This window comes from Terrapene carolina, unplaced genomic scaffold (assembly GCF_002925995.2).
Source record: "Terrapene carolina triunguis isolate 2854851 unplaced genomic scaffold, T_m_triunguis-2.0 Scaffold58, whole genome shotgun sequence".
NCBI classification, from domain to species: Eukaryota; Metazoa; Chordata; order Testudines; family Emydidae; genus Terrapene; species Terrapene triunguis.
Window position 1 is genome coordinate 76716189 of NW_020664409.1, and position 27967 is coordinate 76744155.

The window sequence follows — 27967 nt, forward strand, 5'->3', positions numbered from 1 at the left end:
CTCAAATAGACTTGGTATGATGCATGAGGTCTGTAGTAAGAGCCTTGGACAACCTTGAAAAGTGATCATGCATTATGGTAGGGTGCCTGCTAACCTTGCAGGGTTGCATATTTCTCCTGTGTACTTAAGCAGGTGGTAGTTCTGATGAACTGAGGCAGAGTCAAAGTTGCATGTACAACCTTAATCTTTGGCATTTCCTAACTTTTCAGGGTTTAAACTGAAAATATAACACTTTTTAAATTTACTCTTTTTATAGAATTGTATGTGATCATAGAGATGAGGAATTGAATTGCCAGAGCAAGCAACCTATCTGCCAGGAAGTTACAAGCATGGCACATGGACTTATTAGCCATTTCAAAACTGGCAAACTTCTACTAGAATTGCACTGAGAGGATTATTTATAGCTTGTCTGTTTAGTACAGGTCCATTGTTGTGCTGCAGAGATAGACTTGTTCTCCCTGGCTAAGCCAGACTCTCATTACTCAGAAAGCAAAAGAGAAAAATAGGAATCAGGTATGGAAGGAAAAATGACACCCTGTGGAGTGGATAGTAGTGGCAACCTTAGGTTTCCATCTCAGGTTTTGATTAAGATTTAATTGTACCCAACTTAGATGTTGGTGTCCTCTGATCTACTCCCCTTATATAGTCAGAATATTTTTCATGTTTAGGATAATGGAGGCCTAATGGTTTGCTTGTAGTTTCTTAGTTCTCAGTAGGGGTGATGGCAGCCATGATGATGAAGCTTGCTTCTACTCCTGTAGTTAGATCCTTTGACAGCTTCCTACTGTTAAAGCCAAGTTAAACAAGATACCAGTTGACCACCAGAAAAGCAACATCCAGGTCAGGTAGCAAACTTTTCCATCAGAATGAACCAATAAAAACACATAACTGAAGTCCTTGAAGGAACATTTCCTGTCTTTCTCAGACCATCTTTGTTGTGTAATATAGCAATTTTGTGGCTTCACCGGGGACCTTGAAAGCCCCTAATCAGTTTTTAGTTGAAATGCATGGAGTTTGTACTAGCTTTTATCTCCAACTTCTACTTATTTCATACAAAAGCTTTATGTAACATATTTTTGAAAATTAAATGCATTATTTTGTTATAATAGTTAAGATATCTGGCACATTTATAAACACTGGGATAGTACATAGTGGTGTAAAAGTTATATCATAATGAGTTTGGGGACATTTTACTTTCAAGTGGTGAAGCAAAGAGTAAATAACTTTTTTATAGACTAGCATACTGCACCTTCACATACTCTGTACGTGAAAACTTGTTACAGGAAAATTATTTTAGAAGTGTTTCAGACTCTTTAAAAATTTTATTGATAGCAGTATGAGGTCCTCCATAGGGTATTGCATAAAAGTTTGTCTTTAGAATACTTTTTCTTTTCTTTTTCTTTCTAGAGTTCAAGTGGTTTGTTAAATGCTACAAGCTTCCAGCCTTTACGGCCTTTGCCTGCTATTAGAATATTGATGGACAAAATTAACCTGGAACATTCAGTGCCAATGTATGCTGAACAACTTGTGCAAACAGTCAGCAGCCTTAGCCAACCTTCTGATAACCTGCTTCATTACTGTTATGCACACTGCTACCTTAAGGTAAAAGAAAATATGAAGTGTATTTATTATTAAAGAACACTGAAAAGAATTAATACAAATACAGACAGTCCTAGATGCTAAGAGTTGTGATCTCCCAGAGCATGTTCAGTTTTGCCAAAGAGGTGTATAGCAAATATCAAGGGCTTGGTTTTGCACTCTTAACTTAGGCAAAATTTCCTATTACTTGAATGAGAATTCCACCTTTGTAAAGAGTACAGGCTGAAGCCCCAGGGAGCTAATTTTTTATTATTGTTATTTATTCAAATTATTTGGCGAAAACCTTTGCAAAGTTGGAATAATACTACCACCAGTAGTATTTGTAACAAATCATCTTTATACATTCTGTAAGATGCTATGACGAACATGTTTAGTACAAAATTGGTAATATTGGTAATACGGTAATATTTGCTCTTGATTACAGTGAGAAACACATTTTAACATCTTTTGTGCATAACTTTAACTCCAAGACTGCTGAGTGTGGGAGGAGAACCTCTAAATATTGCATTTTAATATCCTTTAGTGAGGAGGAGGCCCTTTTGCTAGGTTAAGAGATTGCAAAAATCCATAAAAAAATGAGATTGAGAATGTGCAGTTGGCATCTGCTAAGATTTTAGAAGAATCTGTTGAAACTCTGCCCCCTTTGGATCATCAGAAGAGTTAGTTTCCCTACCAGGCCAAGTGCAGTGGTTAGAATCATTTGAAGGGTCTTTGGGTACTACCATAATATAACAATTTACTATCATGACTACTAATATTACTACTAACTTTTACTGACTCTTTTGAAAGACATACAGAAGCATGAGTTTCCACTGCACTGTCTACTCATACAGCTTTCTAAGTAATGAAATTCTTAGAATGTCCTTGTAAAACAGTAATACTGTGTTGGCTAATTACATGGCAAATTTTCAGTTTTCTAGAATGAGATATTCACCTCATATCACATTTAAAATAATTGTGACAGCAATATCACATTCAACCCTCCTAAATATTTTTCAAGTTTTCCTTAGGTTTTTTTTCTTTTCCCAAAGTTAATATATAAACGTTAAAGAAAACCGTTGGTGTTTTCAGTACTGAAGGGTCCAGTTCTGCTCCCAGGGTAGTTGATGGGAGCAGGATTAAGACCATTGTTTTATCTGCCAGTTTTGGTGTAAATATATGAATTGTACTCTTATAGGAAGTGTGGCAACATGTGTTGAAAAGATTCAGTTCCACAATAATTAATTTTCACATTAGTACAGAAAAAAATTAAAGAACAATTATACTGTATAGAATGTAATTTAAATCGTCACATTTTATTCAAAATAACAAAAAGGTTTGAAGAAAAGCTACTTTTGTAACTAAATCCCACTGTTTTTGTAAATATTACTCTAACTATGAAAAAATGGATATCTGCATTTTGTTTAATTTGTATTACGTATACAGTGTACTATGATAACCCCTCTCTTCCCCACTTCCCATTTTCTTCTCTTTCAACTCTCTTCTCTCTCCCTCCTTGTTGCTGTCATCTACCATTCACCCAGGTCCCCAGTCCCAGCCTTCTTCTCTGATTTCGACTCCTGGCTCTGGCTCTCTCTCTCACTCATCCTCAGTGACTTCAGCTTCCATGTTGATGACCCATCTGATCCCTTAATTGTGTGTTTCCTCACCCTGTGGTCTTCATTCGACTTCCAGGCCTGGTTCAACTCTCCCACTCACTGAAAGGGCCATTGATCTGGGGGGAGGGATAGCTCAGTGGTTTGAGCATTGGCCTGCTAAACCCAGGGTTGTAAGTTCAATCCTTGAGGGGCCCACTTGGGGATCTGGGGCAAAATCAGTACTTGGTCCTGCTAGTGAAGGCAGGGGGCTGGACTCAATGACCTTTCAAGATCCCTTCCAGTTCTAGGAGATGGGATATCTCCATTAATTATTATTATTATTACTTCTCCTGATCTTCACCAATCTGTCACTTATCTCTCTCTTGCTGATTTCTTTCTCTCCGACCATCACATGGTATCTTTCAACACTGTCCATTAGCCTCCCCCACCCCAAAAAACCCTGTCACTCAGTCTTTCTGTGACTTCAAGTTTATCAGTGTTTGATGACTTCTCATCTGCTGTCAGCCCTCTCCTCTCTTTCTGCCTTTCTCTTCCCCTTCCTCCATTGATATGATTGTTGATTCTCTCCATTTCACACTCTTTTTTATTTCCTATACCCTTCACTCTTTGCTCCTCTCTCTCATCTCAAGGTCTGCCCTGCAACTCCCTGCACTGGCTCATCACCAAAATCCATTTCCTCTGTCCCTATTCTTTTGCTGCAGAGAATCTCTGATGGAAATCCTGTGACCACCCTGACTTTCCTCCATTACAAATTTGTTCTCTCCTCTTTCATTTCAGCCATCTTCCTGGTTATGCAACTCTGTTTCTCCAACATAATTGAATTTCATATCTACCATCCCAGCCAGCTTTTCATCGTCTTTGAGTCACTCCTCAAACACTCTCATTCTGCTGCCTCACCTTCTTTGCACAGGAACTTGCCATTTTCTTTCAAGAAAAAAATGAGTTCTATTTGAGCTAGCCTTTCCTTCTCCCTTTTCATCCCACAACTCTCTTCCTCCTCCCTGACATAGATGCAGAAATTTCTCATTTGCTCTTCCTCTCTAATCTCTCCACTTGCCCCAGTGGCCTCATGCATCTTATCTCCTGATATCCCTCTTGCCCACTCTCATCTTCCTCCCTTACTTTCTCCTTAACCTCTCACTTTCCTCTAGCTTTTTTCCCTCACAATACAAAACTTGCTTTAGTCTCTCCCATCTTAAATCCTTGACCCCACTTGTCTGTCTAACTACTGCCCCGCTTTCGTTTTTAAGTTAATTGAAAACACTGTCTCCAACTGCTGTCTGGAGTTCCTCTCTTCCATTTCCATCCTAGACTCTCTTCAGCCTTGCTTTCACCCCTTCCACTCAACTGAAACTGCTGTGGTCAAAGTCTCTATTGACCTCTTCCTAGCCAAAGCTTGGAACCATTACTCCTCCATCTTCATCCTTCATAACCTGTAAGCCGCCTTCAGCACAGTTGACCATGCTTTGCTTCTAGAAATCTTATTCTCCCTTGGCTTCTGTGACTGTGTCCTCTCCTGGTTCTCCTGTCTCTCTAATCACTCCTTCTACATGTCCTTCGGAGGATCCCCCATATCTCCTATCCACCTTTCTCCATCCCCCTAAGGCAGGGGTGGGCAAACTTTTTGATCCAAGGCCATATCTGGGTATGGAAATGTATGGCGGGCCATGAATTCTCACGAAATTGGGGGTTGGGGTGCAGAAGGGGGTGCGGGCTCCGGGGTGGGGCCAGAAATGAGGAGTTCAGGGTGCGGGAGGGGTCTCCGGGCTGGGGCAGGAGGTTGGGGTGCAGGTGGGGGTGTGAGGGCTCTGGCTGGGGGTGTGGTCTCTGGGGTGCAGGAGGGTGGGATCAAGGGGTTCGGAGGGTGGGAGGGGGATCAGGGCTGGGGCAGGGGGTTGGGGCGCTGGAGGGGGTCAGGGATGCAGGCTCCGGGCGGCGCTTACCTCAAGCAGCTCCCATAAGCAGCGGCATATCCCCCCTCCGGCTCCTACATGGAGGTGAGGCCAGGCGGCTCTGGGTGCTGCCCCGTCCACAGGCGCTGCACCTTGACAAGTGAAGTCTTTCCCATTCATACCTATTCAGTATGCTACTGCAAAGATCTTTTTCCTGGCTCTCACTTTGAAAATGTCATCCGTCTCTTTGTATTCCTCCACTAGTTCCCTCTTCTGTAGTGTATCAACCATAAGCTACTTGTCTTCACTTTCAATGCCCTTCCCAGCTTATCTCCACCCAATCTACACGCTCCCATTCAGTATAGAAAAGTTGACTCCCACTTCAGGTTGGCCCATGATGCCAGCCTCTATGCCCATTTGTTAAATTTTCAAACAGGCTCATTTGTGCTTTCTTCCTTCAAATCCTTCCTTCAAACTCTACTTTTCTGTGGTACCTACAAAAAAATTGACAACAGTCTGGTTCCTGGTGTGCTGAGAACACAGCCTATCATGTTGACCAATATTGCCTCATTACTTCTTTGTACGCCCTGTCTGTCGGTATCCATTTGTTGTCTCTTGTCTTGTACTTAGATTGTAAACTGTTCTGGGCAGGGACTGTCTTTTTGTTTGTTTGTGTTTGTGCAGTACCTACAACAGTGGGACCGTGGTTTATGATTAGGGCTCCTTGCTGCTATGATAATAAAAATAACAATATGCTATTGTAAGGAAGCATGTGGGATGATGTTTAAATCTTAATGGGTGAATTAAAATACATTTTAAGTATTTTTTTCAACAGATCTATTTCTCTTAAAGTAAAACACTTGCACATTTTGTTTTTGGAGAGAACTTGGACATGAGGAATTTTCACGTTATTTGTGTGTGCTGGGAAAGTATTCTCTAATTATAATCCATGATTATTTTATGTTTATTTAGTTTAATTTTAACCAGTTGAAATTTTGGGGAGTTGGATTGAAAACTAGAAAGAGTTTAGTGTACAGTTATTGTAAAGAAAATTGAAACTGGTAGATCTAATCTTATGCTTGTTAAATCTTATATCATTATATAATTTGACCTTTTTTTCTTGTTCCAGATATTTGGTTTTCAGGCAGGACTGACCTCTTTGGACATTAGAGGATCATACTGCTTACCTACTCCAATTATCCCCTCTTTTAGTACTGCTATTTATGGCAAACTGCTTAAGTTTCCCAAATATTGGTGAGTATTAAACTTACAATATGAAACAGTAACAGATAATCTTTCACTTTATTTTTGTGTTATACTTACTGACATAGGTTAAAGATAAATGGAATTTTATTGAGTATAGTACCATATTTGTCTCTAGGCCTTTGTGTTTCTTGTAGAATATATTATCATATAATGTCTGTTGTCTGCAATAAAATTTAGGTGAGGATGTAGCTGTTAATTGGCATTGTAGGCCTTTCTTTGGTTGAATGAACTAAAGGAACAAGCTACAAAAGCCTGTAGCAAATGTTTTGCCTTTTAAAACTAATCGAAGTCTTATGGACCAGTTCTTCTTTGAGTGCTGGTCCCTTTGTGTATTTCACACATGGATATGCATGCACACCATGCACCTGAGATCAAAGATTTCTAGCAAGTAGTGTCCATTGGTCTGTGCCAAACAGTTGTTCCCCTCGTACTCCAAATCAAGAACATAGGGAGCAGTATGGATCAACCCCTCTCCAGTTCCTTCTTGTTGCTGCATGGCCTGAGTTGGAATCCTGTGTCTGTAGATGTCTAAGTGGGTGACTCCAATCAGGAGGTCCAGCCGGTAACTCTTTTTGCTCCATCTTCTGGCAGCCTTCGGAATCTGTCAACAAAGAAAAGTCAGCATTAACTCCCACAAGGACTATGGACTTTATAGGAGTGACCCTCGATTTGACCTCAGCAAGGGCCTGCCTCCCTACAGAAATATTCGAGACCGTGAGCAATTTGATAAGACAAGTCTCTTTCAGACAACAGACTCTGTCAGTCTGCCTTGTCCTACAAGGCTACATGGCATCGTGTACTTACGTAACACTGTTTGCCAGACTTCACCTGTGTTGCCTACAAGCCTGACTCTGGTCCATTTACCCAGCAAACAGAGACCACATAAACACCAGAATAACAATAGTCACCTTGCCTCGTGGATGAACCCGGAACAAGTACATGTGGGAATTCTTTTTACCATAACCACACCAGATGTGACTGTTGTCACAGAGGCATCCCTTCTTGGGCAGCCCACTTAGATAGTCGCACCACACAAGTAATTTGGACTCTGAGAACTGAGAGCAGGCCATCTAGCCTGCAACATATTCCTCCCATTAGGATCCTGCCATGTCCAAATAATGTCAGACAGCATGACAACTCTTTTACATAAACAAGTTGGAGCAAAATCCCTTCTCTGAAGCAATGAATTTATGGAATTGGTGCATCAGAAACCACATAACTGTCTTGGCTGCATGCCTGCCAGGTGCACAGAATTCTCTAGAAGACAATCTCAGCAGGCACTTTTCCACAGACAATGAGTGGAAGATATACAGTTCTGTCCTGAATGATACGTGCGGTGGGAAACACCTTCTTGGGATCTGTTCTCATCCCAAATGAATATGTAATTCACCATTTACTGTTCCAGGCAGCTCTTGGCAATGTCTCCAGGGGCATCGCCCTTCTGCTATCCTGGACAGGCCAGCTCACATATGCCTTTCCTCCCATCCATCTGTTACCACAAGTTCTATGGAAGATTTGCTATGACATAGCTCAGGTCATTCTTATAGCATCCAGCTGACCCATACAATTCTGGTTTCTGGACCTTCTGCAAAGTCAGCCCGTCCCCCTATCAGTATCCATCACTCCCCAGATTTACTAACTCAGAAGAACGGAAAGATCAGACATTCCAACCCAGCCCCCCTTCATGATCTGGTATTCAGAGGGGCAACAGACCTAAAACATTCATGCTCAAAGCCCTTTTCTCAATCAAACATTCAGTCTTTTCTCAATCAACGTAGGAAAGATTCAATCAGAAAATGTTTTCTGGCTAAATAGAGGCATTTCTCTATCTAGGCACAACGTAATCAATTATCTCCAGACTCTGCGGATATCCTTGCTATTTTAGATTATCTCCTGTCCTTGAAAACTTCAAGGCTTTCCACTAGTTACTTGCAGATCCATCTAGCAGCAATCAGTGCCTTCCCTCTAGTAGAGGGATAGTCTATTTTTATTTACCCAACAACAATTAGATTCCTGAAGTTCCTTGTTAGGACATTCCCACTGGTGGTGAAATCTGCACCACAATGGAACCTCCACCTTGTGCTGTCAGTATTTACCAGACCACCATTTGAACCACTGGCCACACGTTCTACAACTCACCTTTGCATGAAGATTGCATTTTGAGTTGCCATCACATCAGCCAGAAGGATGAGTGAACTGGTAGCAACTGACCCGCTATACACTATTTTTAATATGCCTTCACTCGAAATTCATTCCTAGAGTAATTTCTGTGTTTCACATAGATCAACCTGTCCTGTATTCTTCCCAAAACTTCATGCTTCTAATGAGGAGAGAAGACTTCACTCTCTGGACATCAGATGAACTCTGGCATTCTATCTACAAAGGACAAAACCAATAAGAAAATCACAAAGACTATTTATTGCTACAGTGGGACAGTCGTGAGGGCAAGCATTATCTGCTCAGTGACACTCTATGTGGATCTCTGGCTGCATCATTCTGTGTTTCCAGTTAGTATATATTCCTTCCCTGGATGGGGTAAGAATCCATTCCACTAGGGCACAAGCAGCCTCAAGAGCATCTCTTCAAGAGATAACTCTACTGGACATATGTAGGGCGGCCACCTGGAGCTCCATCAATACATTCACGAAGCATTACGCATTAGTTCAGGCCGCCTCTGGAGAACTGTAGGAACTGCAATATTACAACCACCTATACCAACTGTATCCTTGCTACTCCCCTCCTGTTTAAATATTGCTTATTATTCACCCACATCTAGAATACACATAGGAACCAGTGCTCGAAGAAGAAATGGAGATTAATTACCTGTAACTGGAGGTTCTTCATGATGTGTGGTCCCTATCTGTATTCCACTACCTGCTCTCCCTCCCTTCTGCTTCAGATCTTATCTGATTCTCAGTAAGAACAAAAACTGGAGAGGAAGTTGGTGTGCACTGTCCCTTATGTCCTTGGTTTGGAGCACAAGGGGAGCAATGATGCAGGCTCGGACCAACGCTGATCTCAGGTGCATGGTGTTCATTCTTACCCACATATGGAATACATACCAAATATCTCAAAATGCCCATAGTTACAGGTAAGTTTAACTTCAATTTCTTCTTCGAGTAGTGTCCCTTTGGGTGCGCCACTGTAGGTGTGTGTGCGCCTTCACGCTGTCGATTGGAGAATTTCAATAAGCAGTCTGTCCCACTCATGCATGCGAGGCTAGCCAGCATGCACGGGCATTTCTCCCTCAGTACTTTCTCAACCGCCCTAGGCTAGAGACGGAGCTGAGAGCTGTCCGTTCACGGATTGTTAATTCCTGATAATTTAGCAAATTTTTGCTTCTTTTGAATTCCCTTTTCTTTAGTACTTGTTTGTTTTTAGTTGGCCATGCCAGATAAAAAGAAAAAGAAGATAAGGTTTCGCCTCCCACTAACCCCAGTGGAGGGGACCCCCCCCCCGGACAAGTGTATGCCTGGCTTCCTAGGCTTCAAAAAAGTGTCTTAGCTGCAAAGAATCCATCCCAGTAACGGATGGTCACTCGCAATGTATTCGCTACTTTGCAGAGAAGCGCAATCCACAGAAGTGTAATTGGTGCCAGCAGCTAAACCCAGGTCCAGGAGGGATAGAGAGTTAAGGCTAAAACTCCTGCTCATTGAATTGGCCCTTCAATCCCCGAAGAAAAAGGGAGATTGGAGACCTATACTGGACCTCAGAGCGCTCAACAGATATGTCAAAGTGCAGAAATTCAAGATGGTCACACCGGCAATGATTATCCCAGTATTAGAAGTGGGGGACTGGTTCTCGACCTTTGACCTTCAAGATGCATACGTTCACATCTCTGTCATAGAGGCACAGACGTTACCTCAGGTTCACGCTATGCCAGGACCACTACCAGTATAGAGTACTCCCTTTCGGCCTCTCATCAGCCCCCAGGGTGTTCTTTAGGGTCCTTTCTATAGCGGTGGCCAATCTATGTTTTACAGTTTTTCCCCTACCTGGACGACTGCCTTCTCAGGGCATGGTTCTTCGTAGAGGTCCGATTAGTCACTCAGACCACATGAGACCTTTTTCTGAGACTTGGGCTTCAGATCAATGAACAAAAATCAACCTTAACATTGGTTCAGAAACTAAAGTTTCTGTTCAGGCGAGGGTGTGCCTGCCATATCACAGATTTCTCAGTCTCTCCTCGTTAATAGAGACAATACAATCCAGTCCTCAAATCCCATCCAGGTACTGCCTTAGCTTCTGGGGCACATGGCTGCGGGCAAGTCATTGCTTATGCCAGACTATGCATGAGGTGCCTTCAAGCATGGTTTGGTTCGATGTACAGAACAAAGACAATATAAACAAGCTCCTGTCGATGCCCACCTGAGTCTAGCAATCCTTAAACTGGTGGAAAGAGCCAGTGAACGTTTGCATGGGGATACCGTTCACTCAGTCCTCCCCATCCCTTCTCCTGACCACCAACGTATCCCTCAGAGGCTGGGGAGTGCATCTCAATGGTCACACTGTACAGGGCAGATGGTCCCCATCAGAGACGTGTCTCCATGTCTGGTAGAGCTCAGAGCGGTCCAAAACACGTGCGCTCACTTCCTCCCCCTGATCAAGAACATGTATACTAAGGTTATAACAGACAATATGGGCTGTATGTACTACATAAACTGGCAGGGAGGAGCCAGGTCTCATTCCTTATGCACAGAGCTCTGAAGCTATGGAACTAGTGCATCTCCCAGAATGTCATAATATCAGTGGCCTACAAACTGGGAATACACAACACGACGGCTGACGGTCTAAACCGCAAGTTCCTGCTCAGCCAGAAATAGGACTTAGAACCATCCATTCTGCACGATTGTAGCAAAGGAGCGTGGCCTCCCTCAGAGACTGACAGCAAGGGAGAGCCAGATGCCCCTGTGGGCAGAACCTGGAAGGTCTAGGCCTCCATGTTCGAAGTGGAAGGGCGGGAGAGGAACCGGAAGTATATGATGCAGGCCCTGCAGCTCAGTTGGGCAGGCGCCACCGAGGGAGGCAGACGCTTCCTGCCCACTGCTTGAGCTGGAACCTGCGGAAGACTTCTGTTGCCCCGAGGACACCTCCCAGGTACCAGGACTGCCAGACGTGCCTGATGCGGAGGAGTTGCTGGGATTGCCACTGGCAGTATACCCTGGGGAGACGGAGGACAACCCCGGGGTTCAGGTATACCTGGAGGGAAGGGTAGGAAGGAGCCTGGAGATAGCCGACTGTAGTCTGGCTGCAGTGCCACTTGAGACACGGTCAGCGTGTTGTGGCTGGATTCCCCGCTGATCCAGTGGCAGACCACACTGCCACTGTTAGGGCCTTGGGCTAAGATGCAGTGGAGTCGGGTGGGCCTGCGTCCCCCTACCCCTGGCACCCCACTCCTGGGGTAGCAGTACTCCCCCTTCTTCCAAGAGGCACGTGTTGGTCTGTCGCTCACCGGATTCAAGACAACAGACTGGGGTGTTCCTGCCTGAACCCCATAGACTGCAATTGGTGCTCACCACTACCTGAGCCCCATAGACAACAATTGGTGCCCAACCCCAGCCGGCTCCCTAGATGGTTTGCTGGGTGCTCAACTTTCTGCCGGTGCCCTAGACTGTTTGCTGGGGGTCCCGCCCTGGCTGAGGGTCTATTATTGCACGGGCATGGCAGCAAAGGGAGGTGGCCTCCCCCAGAGATGACAGTGAGGGAGAGCCACACGCACCTACGCCTACAACGATATATTTCGGCAATGGGGGGTGCCAGAGAGAGACTTGTTCGCTACTTACTAGAACAAGAAATGTCTGCAATATTACTCCAGAGCGGGGATAGAACAACACTCCAGGAAAGATGCTCTTCTCCTTTCTTGGGGCAATGGCCTTCTTTACGCCTTTCCTCTATTCCCTCTGTTGCTGAAGGTCCTGTTGAAAATAAAAAGGAGAAAATCAAACATCGTTCTGATTGCCCCCATCTAGCCCAGACAGACATAGTACCCTTACCTGTCTCAGCTGGCATTGTGTTCACCAATGACCCTATTGATCACTGCTGTACTTCCTCTGAACAGGATGCCTCTATGTGCTGGAGCCATGAAGGAGCCACACTTTGAGATGTAGGACCCATGGATTGAGGTGACGGGTGTGACCCTTGTTCTGTGATAGGAGATATTGCACAGTAGGAAGGGTGTTACTCGTTGCACCTTCCTTCAGAAATGGAAGAGATTCCAAATATAGTGCTAGCCTAAGGATGTCACACCTAATTCAGCCACCTTGCTGGTGATCCTGCACTACCTGTTATCTTTAAAGAAATCGGATCTCCCTATTAGCTTGCTGAAGGTTCACTTGGCAGCAATTGCAACCTTCCACCAGCAGGTAGAAGGCTACTCAGTCTTCCCCACAACGATGAAGAGGTTTCTAAAAGGTATAGCAAACCTTTTTCCACAACTCAGGATCCCCAGTCCGCAATGGGACCTCAATGTAGTGCTAAAGGGCCTGACTAGACCACCATTCGAACCCATGTCCACTTGTTCATTAAATCACCTTTCCATGAAGATGGCATTGCTCATCGCCATCACTTCTGCCAGAAGGATAGGGGAGATAGCAGCTTTGATGGCACATCTCATAAGAACATAAGCACAGCCATACTGGTTCAGACCAAAGGTCCATCTAGCCCAGTATCCTGTCTTCCAACAGTGGCCAATGCCAGGTGCTTCAGAGGGAATGAACAGATCAGGTAATCATCAAGTGATCCATCCCGTCACCCATTCCCAGCTTTTGGTAAACAGAAGCTAGGGACACCATCCCTGCCCATTCTGGCTAATAGCCATTGTTGGACCTATTCTCCATGACTTTATCTAGTTCTTTTTTGAACCCTGTTATAATCTTGGCCTTAACAAACATCCTCTGGCAAAGAGTTTAACAGGTTGACCACACCCCCTTTTACGGTGTTCTTCCTGGACAAGGTCTTATCCAGACCACACCCAAAGTTCATTCCCAAAATAACTTCTGCTTTTCACATGAATCAACTTATTCAACTCCCAACAGTTGATCCAAACCATCATATGGATAACAGAGAGGCCATCCTCCATACGCCTTGGCCTTGTATTTAGACAGGACAAAGGCCTTCAGAAAAGTCTCTTCCTCTCAGTTGTGGATAGGTCAAAAGGTGCAGTGATTTCAGCTCAGAGACTCTCCAAGTGGGTCTCTTGCTGTATTTAAACTCTGCTACCAATTGCATGGGGTAACACCCCCATCTTCAGTACGCACTCATTCCATGAGGTCAGTCTCCTCATTGATCGCCTTCTCCAAGGGTATCCCCATATCAGAGATCTGCAGAGCAGCTACATGGGCATCTGCACATACCTTCGCAGAACACTATGCCATCTTGAGTGATTTGGCTCCCGATGCCCAATTCGGGGCCTCAGTACTTTCATCTGTATAAGACTCAGCTCTGAAGTTCCAGCCTCCAGCGGTGGGTACCGCTCGGGAGTCACCTACAGAGGAGCACCAATAGGACACTACACGAAGAAGTAACCTTGTCACTAACGATGGTTCTTTGAGATGTGTCCCCCTATGGGTGCTCCCTCCTCCCTTCTACTTCAGAGTTCTACTGGTTGACTCTGTGGTAGAGAAGGAACTGAGGGAGAAATGCCCACGCACGCTGACTAGCCTCGTGGCAGATGGGGAGCCACACATGCTCGGGTGGCATGGACTGCTATTGAAATTCTCTGATCGACAGCGCAAGGGCTTGCACACACACACCTACTGTGGTGCACCCATAGGGGGATACATCTTGAAGAACCATCGTTACTGCACAAGGTGAGTAACTTCCTCCCATTTTTTCTTGAATGATACCAAGAGTAGATGTCAACTGACAAATTTAACGTGTTTAACTGAAGAGCTATGTTCTCACTTCAAACAAACTCAGGGTTTGAAACAAAGTAGGGCGATAATCTACAACCTAGCTCCACAAATTAGGTCTTGTGTTTAAAATAGTATGCTGTAGAAAAAAATTATTTTTGTTTTTAAAAAAATATTTTCAATTAAATATGGCATTTTGCTTGTCATAGCAGAAATTTTTAGGGTTTTCTCTTTGGTAATATAATATAGTATAGTATAATATAGTATAATATAGTATAATATAATATAATATATATTTTTACTTGCATTGAATGAAAGTCTTCTCCTTGAGGAATATTATTAAAAAAGAAGCAGAAATCAGGGAGAAGAAAAGTTAGCATGTTAAAGATACTGTCCTCATATTTAATATTTTATATGCATGACTGGGAAAATATATAATATTTTTGTCCTATTAATATTTATGAACTATGCAAATAGACTAGATTTATATATAATCCTACACTGGAATATACTAAGTTGTTTACTACTGATAGCTGCACTATGTTATTTTAATGGATAATAATATTTTAACACAGTCAGTACACCACCAGGTGGTGGTAGATTAATTTTTCTTGATCATATTTTTCATTGATACTTCACAAAAACACCTAATACTTTATGTGAAATAGTGTGCTGATCTTTCATTTTGCTGATGAAATACTGACTTTATTATGGTAATTTAGAAGTGATGTAAATTGTCAACACTGGTGAAGAGTACTTTAGTCGTTAAGATTAGGAAAAACAAACTTTTTTCACTCAGCGTTAGTTTGCTGTACTTGTTAACAAGTATTAGCTTGTAAAAATGAATTAGATGTTTAAAACCTAAATATAATGTTTGTCTCTGTGCATATTATGCCTTCTTCTATCGTTCTTTTTTTTATTTGTAGACTGTAGGTTACTTTGTGATGTAACATGATAAATTCCCCAGGCAGAAAAAACAACTCAATAAGCCATCAAGAAAAAAGAAAACTCATAATTTAAACAAAAAAATGGTGCTGTCTTAAAATGAGAAAATATATGTCAACTTTTGGTAATAGGATTTATAACCCGAATAGCATCTATAGCTTACTACATTTCTAAATTATTTTAATAGCGAGTTTGATCATTTGTCTTTAGGGTATAATGCTTTTGTAGATTTTTAAAAAATATAAATATATTTCACAATCTTAATAAGATAAAACTAACTTATGCAAACAATTTATCTAAACCAAGCAACGCCAATTTGAAGGTAATAAAGTAGAAAAAATAAATGAGTACAGCAGCAGCCTGCTTAAATGAAGTGTAGTTTGAAGTGAATAAAACTCCAGATGAAATGCATCAAATAGCACTTGAACTAAATCGAAATCAGCATGAGGACTGAGAGCTTCATTGAAGTCATGCACTGAGTGAGAATTAGTCTGGTAGAATAACCTGGTAATGTCATTAAGCTTCAACTCATTTTTTTCCCTTCAAAATTATACCACCTGCTTTATTTGGATTTTTAGATTTCACATTCCAGAATTTCTTAAAGTACACACATCTGATGCTACATATGTTCTTCTATTTCTTGGGAGAAAATATATACCACAGACCAGAGCTTTTAAAAACAAAGACATTTTATGAACTGTTATGGAATCCCTTAGGTAGTATGTTTTCGGTTAGCAGCGAAAATCTTAACTTTATTTCTGACATAAATCAACAGAATAGCTTTCATTTTTCTTGTTTCAAAATAAAAATTCCAAATTGTACACTAACTGTATACAATATATGCTATAATTTGCTATATTTACATTTTTAAAGTGGAGTGGAGAAACGTAGGTAACATTTGATAGATGAAAGTAAGTTAGTTCTCCTCCCATCTCCCATAAAGATGCTGGCAACTATTTTTATCATTTAAACAAGTGATATTTGTTTTCTAATTTGGTATTTTAATACAAATGAATATGTGGGCTTAACACCAGGAGATTTGCTCAGAGCAATTAGTTCAATGTGTTTCTGACTATATTTTAAATTCCTGCATATGTAACTTAATTTTATAATTAAAATTAAAAATATCTTCTGTGTCATTGTTCACAGTGGCAGTAACCTACAAAATACAATTTCAATATTTGTGTTTTACAACTAATTCATGTAGTGTTGCATGCCAGGCTATTAAACAGCTTTCAAACCTTCCAGGCAGACGTTTAAAAGCAACTAAAAATTAGCAGAATATGGCTCGAAAGACATACTGACTAATAATAATACTTAATGCGAAACAGAAATCTTGAGAGGAATTAACTGTTTTTTCATTTTTCTTTTGGCTAGAATTTATTTTTCAGCAGATGAGGTAATTGGGTGTAGGACAGTTTAGTATTGTAACACAGTATCACCAGTAGAGTAGCACTTTGTTGTTCTGCAGATGAATATTTGTTAAGGTTCCTGTGTACTAAAGATTAGATTCCTAAGAGAATTCGGTTTTTGTTTTAAATATCTGGGCTTATACAGAAATGTTTCATCTATATGTTTTATGAGGTAGATTTTGGTCCAGGTCGTACGTCATTTTATATCATTATTTTCTCCTCTGCACATTCCCATGCTTGGGATGCACCATCAATGCAGCCTGGATTAATGCAAATGGCTTGAAGCAGTGTCAGTTGGAATGTCCTCAAACTACCTGTTTAGTCCCCTGGGAAATCTGAATGTCTGGAGGGCGAGAACAGAAAAGAGGACAGGTTGAATGAGCTACCTCAGTTCCTTCCAGCTGTGGTAGTAAATGGCCGAGGAGCTTCCCTGGCTTCACAGACTGTCTTTTTTGGAACAGTTGTTTCAGTTAATTCACTATATTTTAGCTACATCTAGTTAGTGCAATCCAGGTTAGTGTTCGTTTAGTGTTGTGTTTCATGTATTTCTTCTTTTGTCTGAGAGGATTGCGTTGCCCTGGCATGGAGTCCTTTGTTCTGCTAAGGAGGAACAAAAAGCAAAGAAGCTGCTGTTCAGAGTTCTGCCTCTGCCCCTGCTGTTTTCTTTTCCTTGGACACCCATGCTTGGTGCGTGGCCTGCTGGGGGGAAGCCATTCCTCCAGACATTGTTCCATCCTTTATCTCAAGGGCTAAAAAAGAATGACAAAATAGACTCTAAGTAGTGCTGCTTCAAGAAACCTTAACTTCAAAGCCTCCTGATTCTGACGGACAGGATTTCATAAATGCTTGGAGGGCTGCTTCAGCTCCAAATCCCGAGGGAGATAAGCTTGCTTGCCAATGCAAATCCTATAAAGTAAGGAAATATGTCTATACAGCAAGTTAGTGCATGATAAGCTGGGTTGCTCCAGGAGGTTTGCACTAATTGTCCATGTGGAGCCTGCTGTTGCAGACTAAAAGTTCTGTAGTGTGCTTTGCATACTGCTTCAGTAGGTACTAACACGCTGTATAGACAAGCCCTATATTACAGGATATATCTCTTAAACGTACCCAAATGTACCACACAGCACATTTCCAGTGATTGACCCAGAATCCTCTCAAGGAACTTCCTTCTGTCTTTAAGGAAACACACAACACAAGAATATTCCTCACGGATAACACAAAAGCTTAATTATGATCTCATGTCTCCTCCTTAAGCACACTCAATCTGTGCACATATGTCAACTCACCGTATTTGCTGATGTTGCTAAGGTTTGTAGTTAAGGTTGTAGAAAAGGGTATTATGCTGCAGCATAATACATCAGGGAAGAAGAGGATCAGAGGATCTGCTTTGCTTGTATCCTGTCTGGAGCTCTAGTTCTGTGGGTATCATGTTCAAGGAGCTCAGTAGGACCTGGGAGCATGTGTAATACAGTTGGAATGTTAAAGAAATTAAGGAATAAGCATATGACAAGTTCTGTTGCACAGCTTCTCTCCTCATTTGTCATTAATGGGTTAATGCCCTGCACCTGTGCAAATCAGAGGCAGACCAGTGTTGTTGCTGGAGACTCCTGGACTAAGCCTCGCCTTGCTGCTCGGGCCACCAGATTTTCTGCCTCTGTCAATGGAACAAATTGCCAGTTCAATTTGTCCCAATCATTTTGTTTTAAAACTTTATTTTGTATTTGTTTTTATGCTATAGTGATTTATAATTTTTCTTCTGCCGCCTTCTCCTGGATTGGGTATCAGGCAGCCTGGTGGTTTCAACCACCCGGATCTGCTACTATAGTGCTTCTCTTCTGGGCTTCCTCTGTCCCCACTCAGGCATGGCAGAGCAGTCCTGCAAACATCAGGCTACCTCTAAGCAGTGTTTCCTGTTGGAGGCAACATTTACAGGCTCTACAGAAGGCAAATTATATTCTGACTGTTCACAGCCAGATGACCTTGCACTGCCAGTGCACGGAGCTCTGTTGAACTGGCATGTTGGGTTCCCTCCCTGTCCTGAGAAGCCATGACTACAACACAGAGAATCCTGATCAGGAGCTTCTTATGATTTGGGAGAGAGTGTCTAAGGATGCAGAAGACACTAACCAGCCAGCTCAAGGAGAAAATCCCACAATAGACCTGGACCAGAGGGGGAAAACCCCCTGAAGAGCATCAAAAACCCAACCCCCAGATACTGCAGTGGGTCCTCAGCTCCCTGGGGAAAGAAGTAGGGCTGCTACACAACTCTCTTTCCTTCCCACTGTACATCAGGGAATTCTCATGATGCTCAGGTATAAGTCATGCAAACCCTAGAGACTCTGGGTCCCAGAAAGGTAAAAGCAACCATCACCTTGGTAGTGCAATAATTAGTGTGATTAATGAGCAAGTGGTGAAAACCAGTGGTTAACCCCCTTCTTTACCTAAGAGAGTGTTTGTTGGGGCCTCTCCTACATAGAGAGTATGTCTACACTACAAAGAAAAACCCATAGCATTGAGTCTCAGGGCCCAGGTCAGTTGACTTGGGCTCCCAGGGCTTGGGCTGTTAGGCTTAAAAATAGCAGTGTCGATGTTTGGACTCAGAGTAGAGCCTGGACTCTGAAACCCAAAGATCTCGGATGGAGCCCAGTCTCCAGCCCAAGCTTAAACATCTACACTGCTATTTTTAAGCCCAACAGCTTGAGCCTGAGTCAGCTGACCTGGCCGCTGAGACTCAATGCTGTGGGTTTTTCTTTGCGGTCTAGACGTACCCCAGAGAAGTTCTTGCAGTGTTCTGTACCAAGCTCACCATCCCCTCCCACCTCGCAGCATGTCTAGGCATGCAGAGGATTCTGTCACTGTCCTGTGAAATTCTTCCTCAGGTTGCAGTGTAATGGGAATTGTGCCTGTTTGGCTTTCAACCCAGGGACTTTTACTCTACCAGGGAATGGGGCTCAGATTCAGGCAGCAGCAGAATGGGATTTGTGCCTTCTGATCATCATCCATAAACCCATTTTTTTGTCAGGGAAAGGGGCTCAGAATCTGAAAAGCGGAAAGTGACCTCTCTTTCCTCCTCTTTCCCTCGTCACAGACCGGCTACACTTTAAAATGTAAATAATCAGTGACCAGAACAAAGGTACACGAGGATTCTACTTCCCAGAAACCTGCATCATCATGGTGTTACTGGGGAGGAGGGCAGGGGATGTGGAGATAAATCCCTTCTCATGTTCAAAATGATCCTGATTTACTGATTAAAGCCCTGAGTGCAACTAGGTGACTTCTACTGTACGTACTTGGGTGCTAGACAACCTGGGGGAGCAAGCAGGCAGGCTTTCAGGCTCCTAGGGCATTTAGCAAGCATCTTCAACAGTTGAGGTATTTGCATGTTACCACAATGGTAAAAAAGGTCCTAAACTTTATTGCATCAAGGCATTTCCTAGCAGTGGTCATATTTACCAAATTATCTCCAGTGACTAAGATTGCTGGTGTCATTCATCAGCTGCTTCCACTGAGTGGGTTTCTTAAAATGTGCCTGCAGAATTTCCTTCTGATGACATGGAACCACACACCTGATGGTGTGACGAAGTGGGACTGTTCTTAATGTTTCCTCTGAATATTGTAGGGATGCCTCAGTTTCCCCTATGCATTTCTTAAGTCTCTAGGTGGTGGGATAAAGGCCAGTGTGCATAAATGGCTGACACTGTCTCCTGGCAACTAATGGCTGGGGCCCTTCCCCCCTGCAAGGTGATAGCTAAAGGTGTTGGAGAACAAAGGAATCAAGTGACCTCCTGGCCCGGAAAGGGACAACGCAGAGGAGGAGCGGCTGGAGGGGAAATCAGTTTGAGGCTGGCTGGGGATGAGGAATGAAGTGCAGAAGGGAGTGACTGGCTCACTGCCCCCCAAAATGGACCCAGCTGAGGGGTCCTGTTCTCTGTACCTACAAGCTCTGTTTTAGACCGTATTCCTGTCATCTAATAAACCTCTGTTTTACTGGCTGGCTAAGAGTCACGTCTGACTGCGAAGTGGGAGTGCAGGACCCTCTGGCTTCCCCAGGACCCCGCTTGGGTGGACTCGCTGTGGGAAGTGCACGGAGGGGCAGAGGATGCTGAATGCTCCAAGGTCAGACCCAGGAAGTTGGAAGCCGTGTGAGCTTCTTGCCCTGAAGACAGTCTGCTCACAGAGAGGAGACTTCACTAGAGTCCTGACTGGCTTTGTAGGGAGCAGCTCCAGAGCATCGCCTGGGGACTCCGTGATAGATGGAATGCAAAATCAGATGTTTTTGTCAGGTCGCATCCAATTGTCCCTTTGTGGGCAGCTAAGTACAAACAACACGCAGACTGCCAACCCATATTCGCTCCAGACCCTGCATTATCGGTATGGAAGCAAGGATGAGTAGCATACTTGGAAGAAAGTTCCCAACATCTGAGAGTACATATCCATTTAGTTTATTCATGTCTGAACAAAAAAACCCGTAACTATGGCCCTAAAGGTTGGACCAGTAGTCCATCAAATCCAATATCCTGTCTAGGTCGGTGGCCAGTACCAGCTGCTTCAGTGGAAGGTGGGAAACCATGGTGCTCACAGGGGAAGTCTCCTTTTACCTCCTGTTAGAGATTGGCTTATGATTGAGGCATGAGTGTTTATATCCCTTCCAAAACTAGTGAGTAACCAGAGTTCAATTTTCCCCCTGGAAATAGGAATAACATCCTAGGCAGAGGAGAATCTGCCACCTTTCAAGGCAGTTCACACAAAGGATATAGAAAAGAGGAAAATGGAAATTGAAGTTGTCATCCTACTCTTCCACTAACCTAGCCTTCTAGGTTTGAATTTGGTAGACAGCCAAGGAACCCATTCTGGCACTTAAAGATTATACCTATAGGAAAGTACATAGGAGGAATGGTGATGCAGTACTTTGATTAATGCATAACCCCCCTTATTTTATGCCCTAAAATCAAAGGTGAGCTTATCTTGCATGTCATGGATGGGTTGCAGGAACGTTTCTGCAACAAATGTTTTCTCAAGGTAAGCCTGTAGAATTTACAATATACTATGGCTGTCAAGTGATTAAAAAAATTAATCGCGATTAATCACATTATTGTTAAACAATAATAGAGTACTATTTATTTAAATATTTTTGGATGTTTTCTACATTTTCAAATAGATTTCAATTACAACACAGAATACAAAGTATACAGTGCTCACTTTTTTTGATTACAAGTATTTGCACTGTAAAAAACGCAAAAGAAATAGTATTTTTCAATTCACCTAATACAAGAACTGTAGTGCAATCTCTTTATCCTGAAAGTTGAATTTACAAATGTAGAATTATATACAAAAAAACTGCATTCAAAAATAAAACAATGTAAAATTTTAGAGCCTGTAAGTCCACTCAGTCCTACTTCTTGTTCAACCAATTGCTCAGACAAACAAGTTTGTTTACATTTGCAGGAGATAATGCTGCACGCTTCTTGTTTACAATGTCACCTGAAAGTGAGGCCAGGCGTTTTCATGGCACTGTTTGTAGCCGGCATCGCAAGATATTTATGGGCCACATGCGCTAAAGATTCATATGTCCTTTTATGCCTCAACCACCATTCCAGGGGACATGCATCCATGCTGATGACTGGTTCTGCTCGATAACAATTCAAAGCAGTGCCGACCGACACATGTTCATTTTCATTATCTGAGACAAATGCCACCAGCAGAAGGTTGATTTTCTTTTTTGGTGGTTCGGGTTCTCTAGTTTTCTCATCGGAGTGTTCCATTTTTAAGACTTCTGAAAGCATGCTCCACACCATGTCCCTCTCAGATTTTGGAAGGCACTTCAGATTCCTAAACCTTGGGTCAAGTGCTGTAGCTATCTTTAGAAATCTCACATTGGTACCTTCTTTGCGTTTTGTGAAATCTGCAGTGAAAATGTTCTTAAAATGAACAACATGTGTTGGGTCATCATCCGAAACTACTATAACATAAAATATATGGCAGAATGCAGGTAAAACAGAGCAGGGGATATACAATTCTCTCCCAAGGAGTTCAGTCACAAATTTAATTAACACCTTTTTTTTAATGAGTATCATCAGCATGGAAGCATGTCCTCTGGATTGGTGGCTGAAGCATGAAGAGGCATACAAATGTTTATCATATCTGACACGTAAATACCTTGCAATGCCGGCTACAAAAGTGCCATGTGAACACCTGTTCTCACTTTCTGGTGACATTGTAAATAAGAAGAGGGCAGCATTATCTCCTGTACGTGTAAACAAACTTGTTTGTCTTAATAACTAGGAGTCCTGGCACCTTAGAGACTAACAAATTTATTTGGGCATAAGCTTTCGTGGGCTAGAACCCACTTCATCGGATGCATGGAGTGGAAAATACAGGAGCAGGTATAAATACATGAAAGGATGGGAGTTGCCTTACCAAGTGTGAGGTCAGTCTAACGAGACAATTCAATTAACAGCAGGATACCAAGGGAGGAAAAATATCTTATGTAGTGGTAATGAGAGTGGCCCATTTCAAACAGTTGACAAGAAGGTGTGAGTAAGAGTAGGGGGAAATTAGTATTGGGGAAATTAGGTTTAGGTTTTGTAATGACCCAACCACTCCCAGTCTTTATTCAGGCCTAATCTGATGGTGTCCAGTTTGCAGATTAATTCCAGTTCTGCAGTTTCATGTTGGAGTCTGTTTTTGAAGTTTTTTTTGTTAGCGATTGACTGAATAAGAAGTAGGACTGAGTGGACTTGTAAGCTTTAAAGTTTTACATTGTTTTGTTTTTGAGTGCAGTTATGTTACAAAAAAAATTCTATATTTGCAAGTTGCACTTTCATGATAAATGCACTACAGTACTTGTATGAGGTGAATTGAAAAATATTATTTCTATTTATCATTTTTACAGTACAAATATTTATACTCAAAAATAATATACATGTTGATTTCAATTACAACACAAAATACAATATATACGAAAAATGTAGAAAAACATCCAAAGTATTTAATAAATTTCAATTGGCATTCTATTGTTTAACCGTGCAATGAAATCTGCAATTAATCATGAGTAATTTTTAAAATTGCAATTAATTTTTTGGTTAATCACGTAAGTTAACTGCAATTAATCGATAGCCCTACAATATACATATATTGTAAGTTGTCTCCCACCTCATCATTTAGGTTGTGTACATATTCTTTAAAAAATTCATTATAAATCTGTTGTCAGCTAACTATAAGAAGGGATGGAAGGCAAAATTGCATGAGAAGTTTTGAAAGTTCTGAATCCAAGCTGGTTTTGACATTTTTTTATACTGTTTTAAATGCCTTGGATTTTCTTTACTATGTAATTCAAAAACGTCTCGACCAATTTCTCTCAAACTTACTCCCCCAACAACACCCCCACACACTATTTTCTGGCCTGAAATGAAGCATAAGAATTTACAGCCATATGTTTTTGTTTTTGTTTGTTTGACGAAGTCAGGGAAGCAGAGTTGTGAAGATAGGGAATTGTTACTTTTCTTAATGTTTAAAAAGGCGCAAAGATTCCCAAATAAGGTGTTCAGTAGAACAGTAAACATTGTGTAAGAAACAAGGACCCAGGAAACATGTTTGCCTAACATGGTTTTGGTATTTTTTTTGCAAGTCAAAGAATTTGCAAATGTTTTTATGAAGATGTATTTTAGGGTTATTTTTTAATATGAGGTGGTATTAACTTTTATAAGAATTTGGGTAAAGTACTTAATAGTTATATAAGACAAAGCACATTCTAGTGGCTAAAGAGCAGGACAGAAAGACTGGCTATCTGGGTTATTTATATGCATTAAATATACCTTCAGTACTTTGCCAACTTTTTTTTTTTTTTTTTTTTTTCAAATAAGGTGGTTTCCAGTTGGCTGAAGCACAAGTCTGTTCTTCAGTCAATCTTTTTAGGTGTGCAGTTGCATATGCAAAAATTCTATGGATGAAATCTGGGTCTCACTGAAGTCAATATCGGGATTTCAACCTCTTTTTCTAGTTACTTATGGAATTACATCTTGCTGAGAGCTTAAAATGCATTCTTTGCCGTCTCGAATATACTGAAGTCATTTGGCATAACAGAAATGAAGTTATACTGGAATACTGTGTCAGACTGAAAGGCTCTTGCTTTGAAAATAAGTATATCAGTTATGTTCCAATATGTATTTTCCATAGATGTCTTGGCTTTGATTTTGCATTTATGTTACAGCGGGAGAATGTTATTCTGTGACATTTTATTATACTTACAGTATCTTTTTAAATATGTCTGTATCTGATTATTTTGATGGTCTTGAGACTCACCAGGGTTTGTGGAACTATTTAATGTTTAAATAATAGTAACAAGACACTTTCAAAGTTAGTAGGCCAAAACTAAACCCAACTTTTTTTTCCCTTATATGTCTGCAAAATCTTTTTGTGTGTTTAAAAACTGCTTCAAAGATTTTAGTATTTTTTAGAAAGCATTATATGGCAAACCCAGGGCCGTTGCATTTAAATCTAAAATATAGTTTTCACTAAGGGCTAGCGTAGCTGTTGGAGAGAAATGAAACACATTTACTAGTATACAATTATTTACATTTAATACAAACAAGAAAGTTTGAATCGTACCTGAAATACTTTAAAATATTTTTAAACAAAATTATTAAGTAGTGAGACTGCCAATATAATCCTTCCTTTACAGCCTTCACACTCTTTCTGCTACTTATACAATGCATACTCGTGGAACAAAAACATGAACTGTAACGTCTCCATCAGTGCAATGTTTCAGCTGGACTTTGACATTTACCCCCGCCCCCCTGCCTCTCACACTCTCTCTCCCACACACACTAACACCCCCCACCCTTTTTAGTCTTTCTCCTCTGATCTTTTCTAGTGATGATTTCATAGGCTCAGTCTGCACTAGAAAAGGTTTGCTGGTATAGGTATACCTGTGGAGAAAGAGTTTCCTTGCCAGTATAGTTCATGCTAGTTTCCCAAGCGAAATAAACTGTATCAGTGAAAGCACTTCTATACTTGTAGAACTGCTTCTACATTAGTGTTATGCTGATATAGAATTGTAAAAAGAAAAATCTCACCCTGATCAACATTATTCTGCCAGCAAAAGTTTCTAATATAGCCTTTGGGTTAGTCTGTAGTGTCACCTAAAGAGTTGTGAATCTTCAGAAATAGAAATGAAACCAGTGGCTTAGTCCATAGCGAAGTCCCTACCTTACGAAAAAAAATCCCGTCTGAGTCCCTTTCAGTCAGCAGCAGTTAATCCTCTGATAATGGTAACCTCATACATACCAACATCTTTAAAGCAAAAAGCACCAGAGGAGCAAATTTATTTAAATGTGCTTGTTTTGCATATATTTTAATATATTATTCTAGGAGTACTTAGAACTGAGGAGAGAGATGAAGTGCAAAAATAGAATAGAGAGAACAATAAAGAAAGGAAAGGAAAGAGTTGGACTCCAGCGTTTAATTATCTTCCCCTTCCCATCATCAGCATTTCATTCCACAGCCACCATCCCCTTCTATCTCCACAAAGAAATTTCATTTTTCCTAACCCTCGCTTCCTCTTCCCAAGTACACACTCTCACCACCCACCCTCATCTTCCAAGTATTTTCCCCACCCTTACACCCTCCTCTGCAAGCCTTTCAACTTAACTACCTTTTCACTTATTGTCATTCCTTCAGCATGTTATTTTGACACCTATCTTCACCCCCAGACCTTCCCAATCTTCTCCCCTCAAAGGACTTCATTTGACTCCTCCCCTTACATTAGAAACCTGGGAGAGTGGGCAATGATGGGAGCCTATTCTTCCCCATTCCCAACCCTCCTCAGGTTAGACTAGTATCAGTTGTGTGAGCATTCTGGCTCTTCAGCTTTCTACCCCTTTCTGGCTTCTCCTGCTACACTGCCTCCAGGCCAGGGGGAAGATGAAGACACTGGGCTTGTGGCCTGATTGAGAGCTCATAATGAGTGACGAAATCCTTGGATTTCCACCCCGTTCCCAGGTGCTCCTGCCCAGGGCACCTCTATCTTTGCCCCCACCAGCAAGGTAGTTCTTATCTGGGGCCCCTTCCTGCCTACCAGATCCTTTCCCCCTAGTCCTATGCTGGCTCCTACAAAGCCACCACTCCTAATCCGAGGACACAGATCCTCCCCTTTATCTCAGGAGTCTTCTGGGAGGACCCCATGGCTTCCCATCCTTCCCATATGCTTGCTTCAGGGAGTGTCCAAATGTCCACCATCTTCAGTCTTTGGGGGCAGGAGGCAAACTAAATTGAAGCTCCACCTCTGTAATCTACAAATTTCCAAAGAGTTGTAAGAAAAAATAATTAAAGTTTAAAGATTAACTACAAAACTTGGGATAGGGAGGGAGTTCACAGTCTTAAATTATGCATAGTGTTTTGGCAGACTTAAAAGTTAAGGTACATTTACTTTTTAAAATAATATATTTGACTTTTTTTTCCCTTTGACCTCCCAGCTCCTGTTGTTCTCTGTTTCCCATGCAAGAGTTGATATCTATATCATATGTATAAAATTTACCTATGTTACTAATAATTCCCTCGATTGTTAAAACTGAAAGAATTTTAAAAATCTATAACACTTCCTACTGTGTTTACTTATTCCTTCTCCTGAGCTTGGATGATGAAGATGGATTATTTAGTTTCACTTTTGTGTCTAGTCAGTTTTTAATCAGCTTAACTTTTAAGTTCTCATGCATGAGCATAATGCTACAATATTAGATTTACAAATACTATGAGGATTTTTTTTTTTTTTTTAGCTTTAGTGGCTTTAGCCAGCTGCTGTCATTCACAACTAAAGCTAGTAGTATTCTGTGACATTTTGATTAAAAAACTAGAACAATACAAAATTTACATAGCAAACATTAAATGGATTAAAAACCGGCTAAGTGACAGGACTCAAAATGTAATTGTAAATGTGGAATCATCTTCAAGTGGGTGTGTTTCTGATGCGGGCCCACCGGGATCGGTTCTTGGCCCTATGCTATTTAACATTTTTATCAATGTTATATTCCTAATTGTAGAATTCCACACTTTAGACTTATTCTCTAAAGTATCACTGAAGCTTGCATTTTTTTCTTTTTTCCAAAATTGTTTCTAGCAAAGGTTTGTCAGTCTTTTTCCAAAGACAATGTGTCCTCTGGCTCTTCAGAAAACAGAAATGAAACTTCATTATTACCCAGCCAGACTCTTCTGCCTTTACATTAAACAGAAAAATACTGGTTTGTGAATACCATAATTTAGTGGTTTCCCCATTCTGATTAATTGTCTGACTAGCATGCTTTATAGAGGTCAGATTGGAAAAATTAGTGGTACTCCCTGAAATTTCACCCATTTAAGAGACCAAAATAAGGTGCCACACACTCAGTTATGCAGAACTTAATAAAGTAAGT

The 27967-nt window shown here is 41.5% G+C and overlaps 1 protein-coding gene across 1 annotated transcript in view; it reads left to right on the top strand.

Annotated features, from left to right (window-relative positions):
* The window catches only part of VPS13B (vacuolar protein sorting 13 homolog B), a 953533-nt gene that overhangs the window by 187983 nt on the left and 737583 nt on the right, over positions 1-27967 (top strand). Inside the window, exons 14-15 of the mRNA XM_026663381.1 lie at positions 1408-1602; positions 6219-6343. Of these exons, the coding sequence (XP_026519166.1) occupies positions 1408-1602; positions 6219-6343 (320 nt within the window). The remainder of the gene's footprint in view (positions 1-1407; positions 1603-6218; positions 6344-27967) is intronic.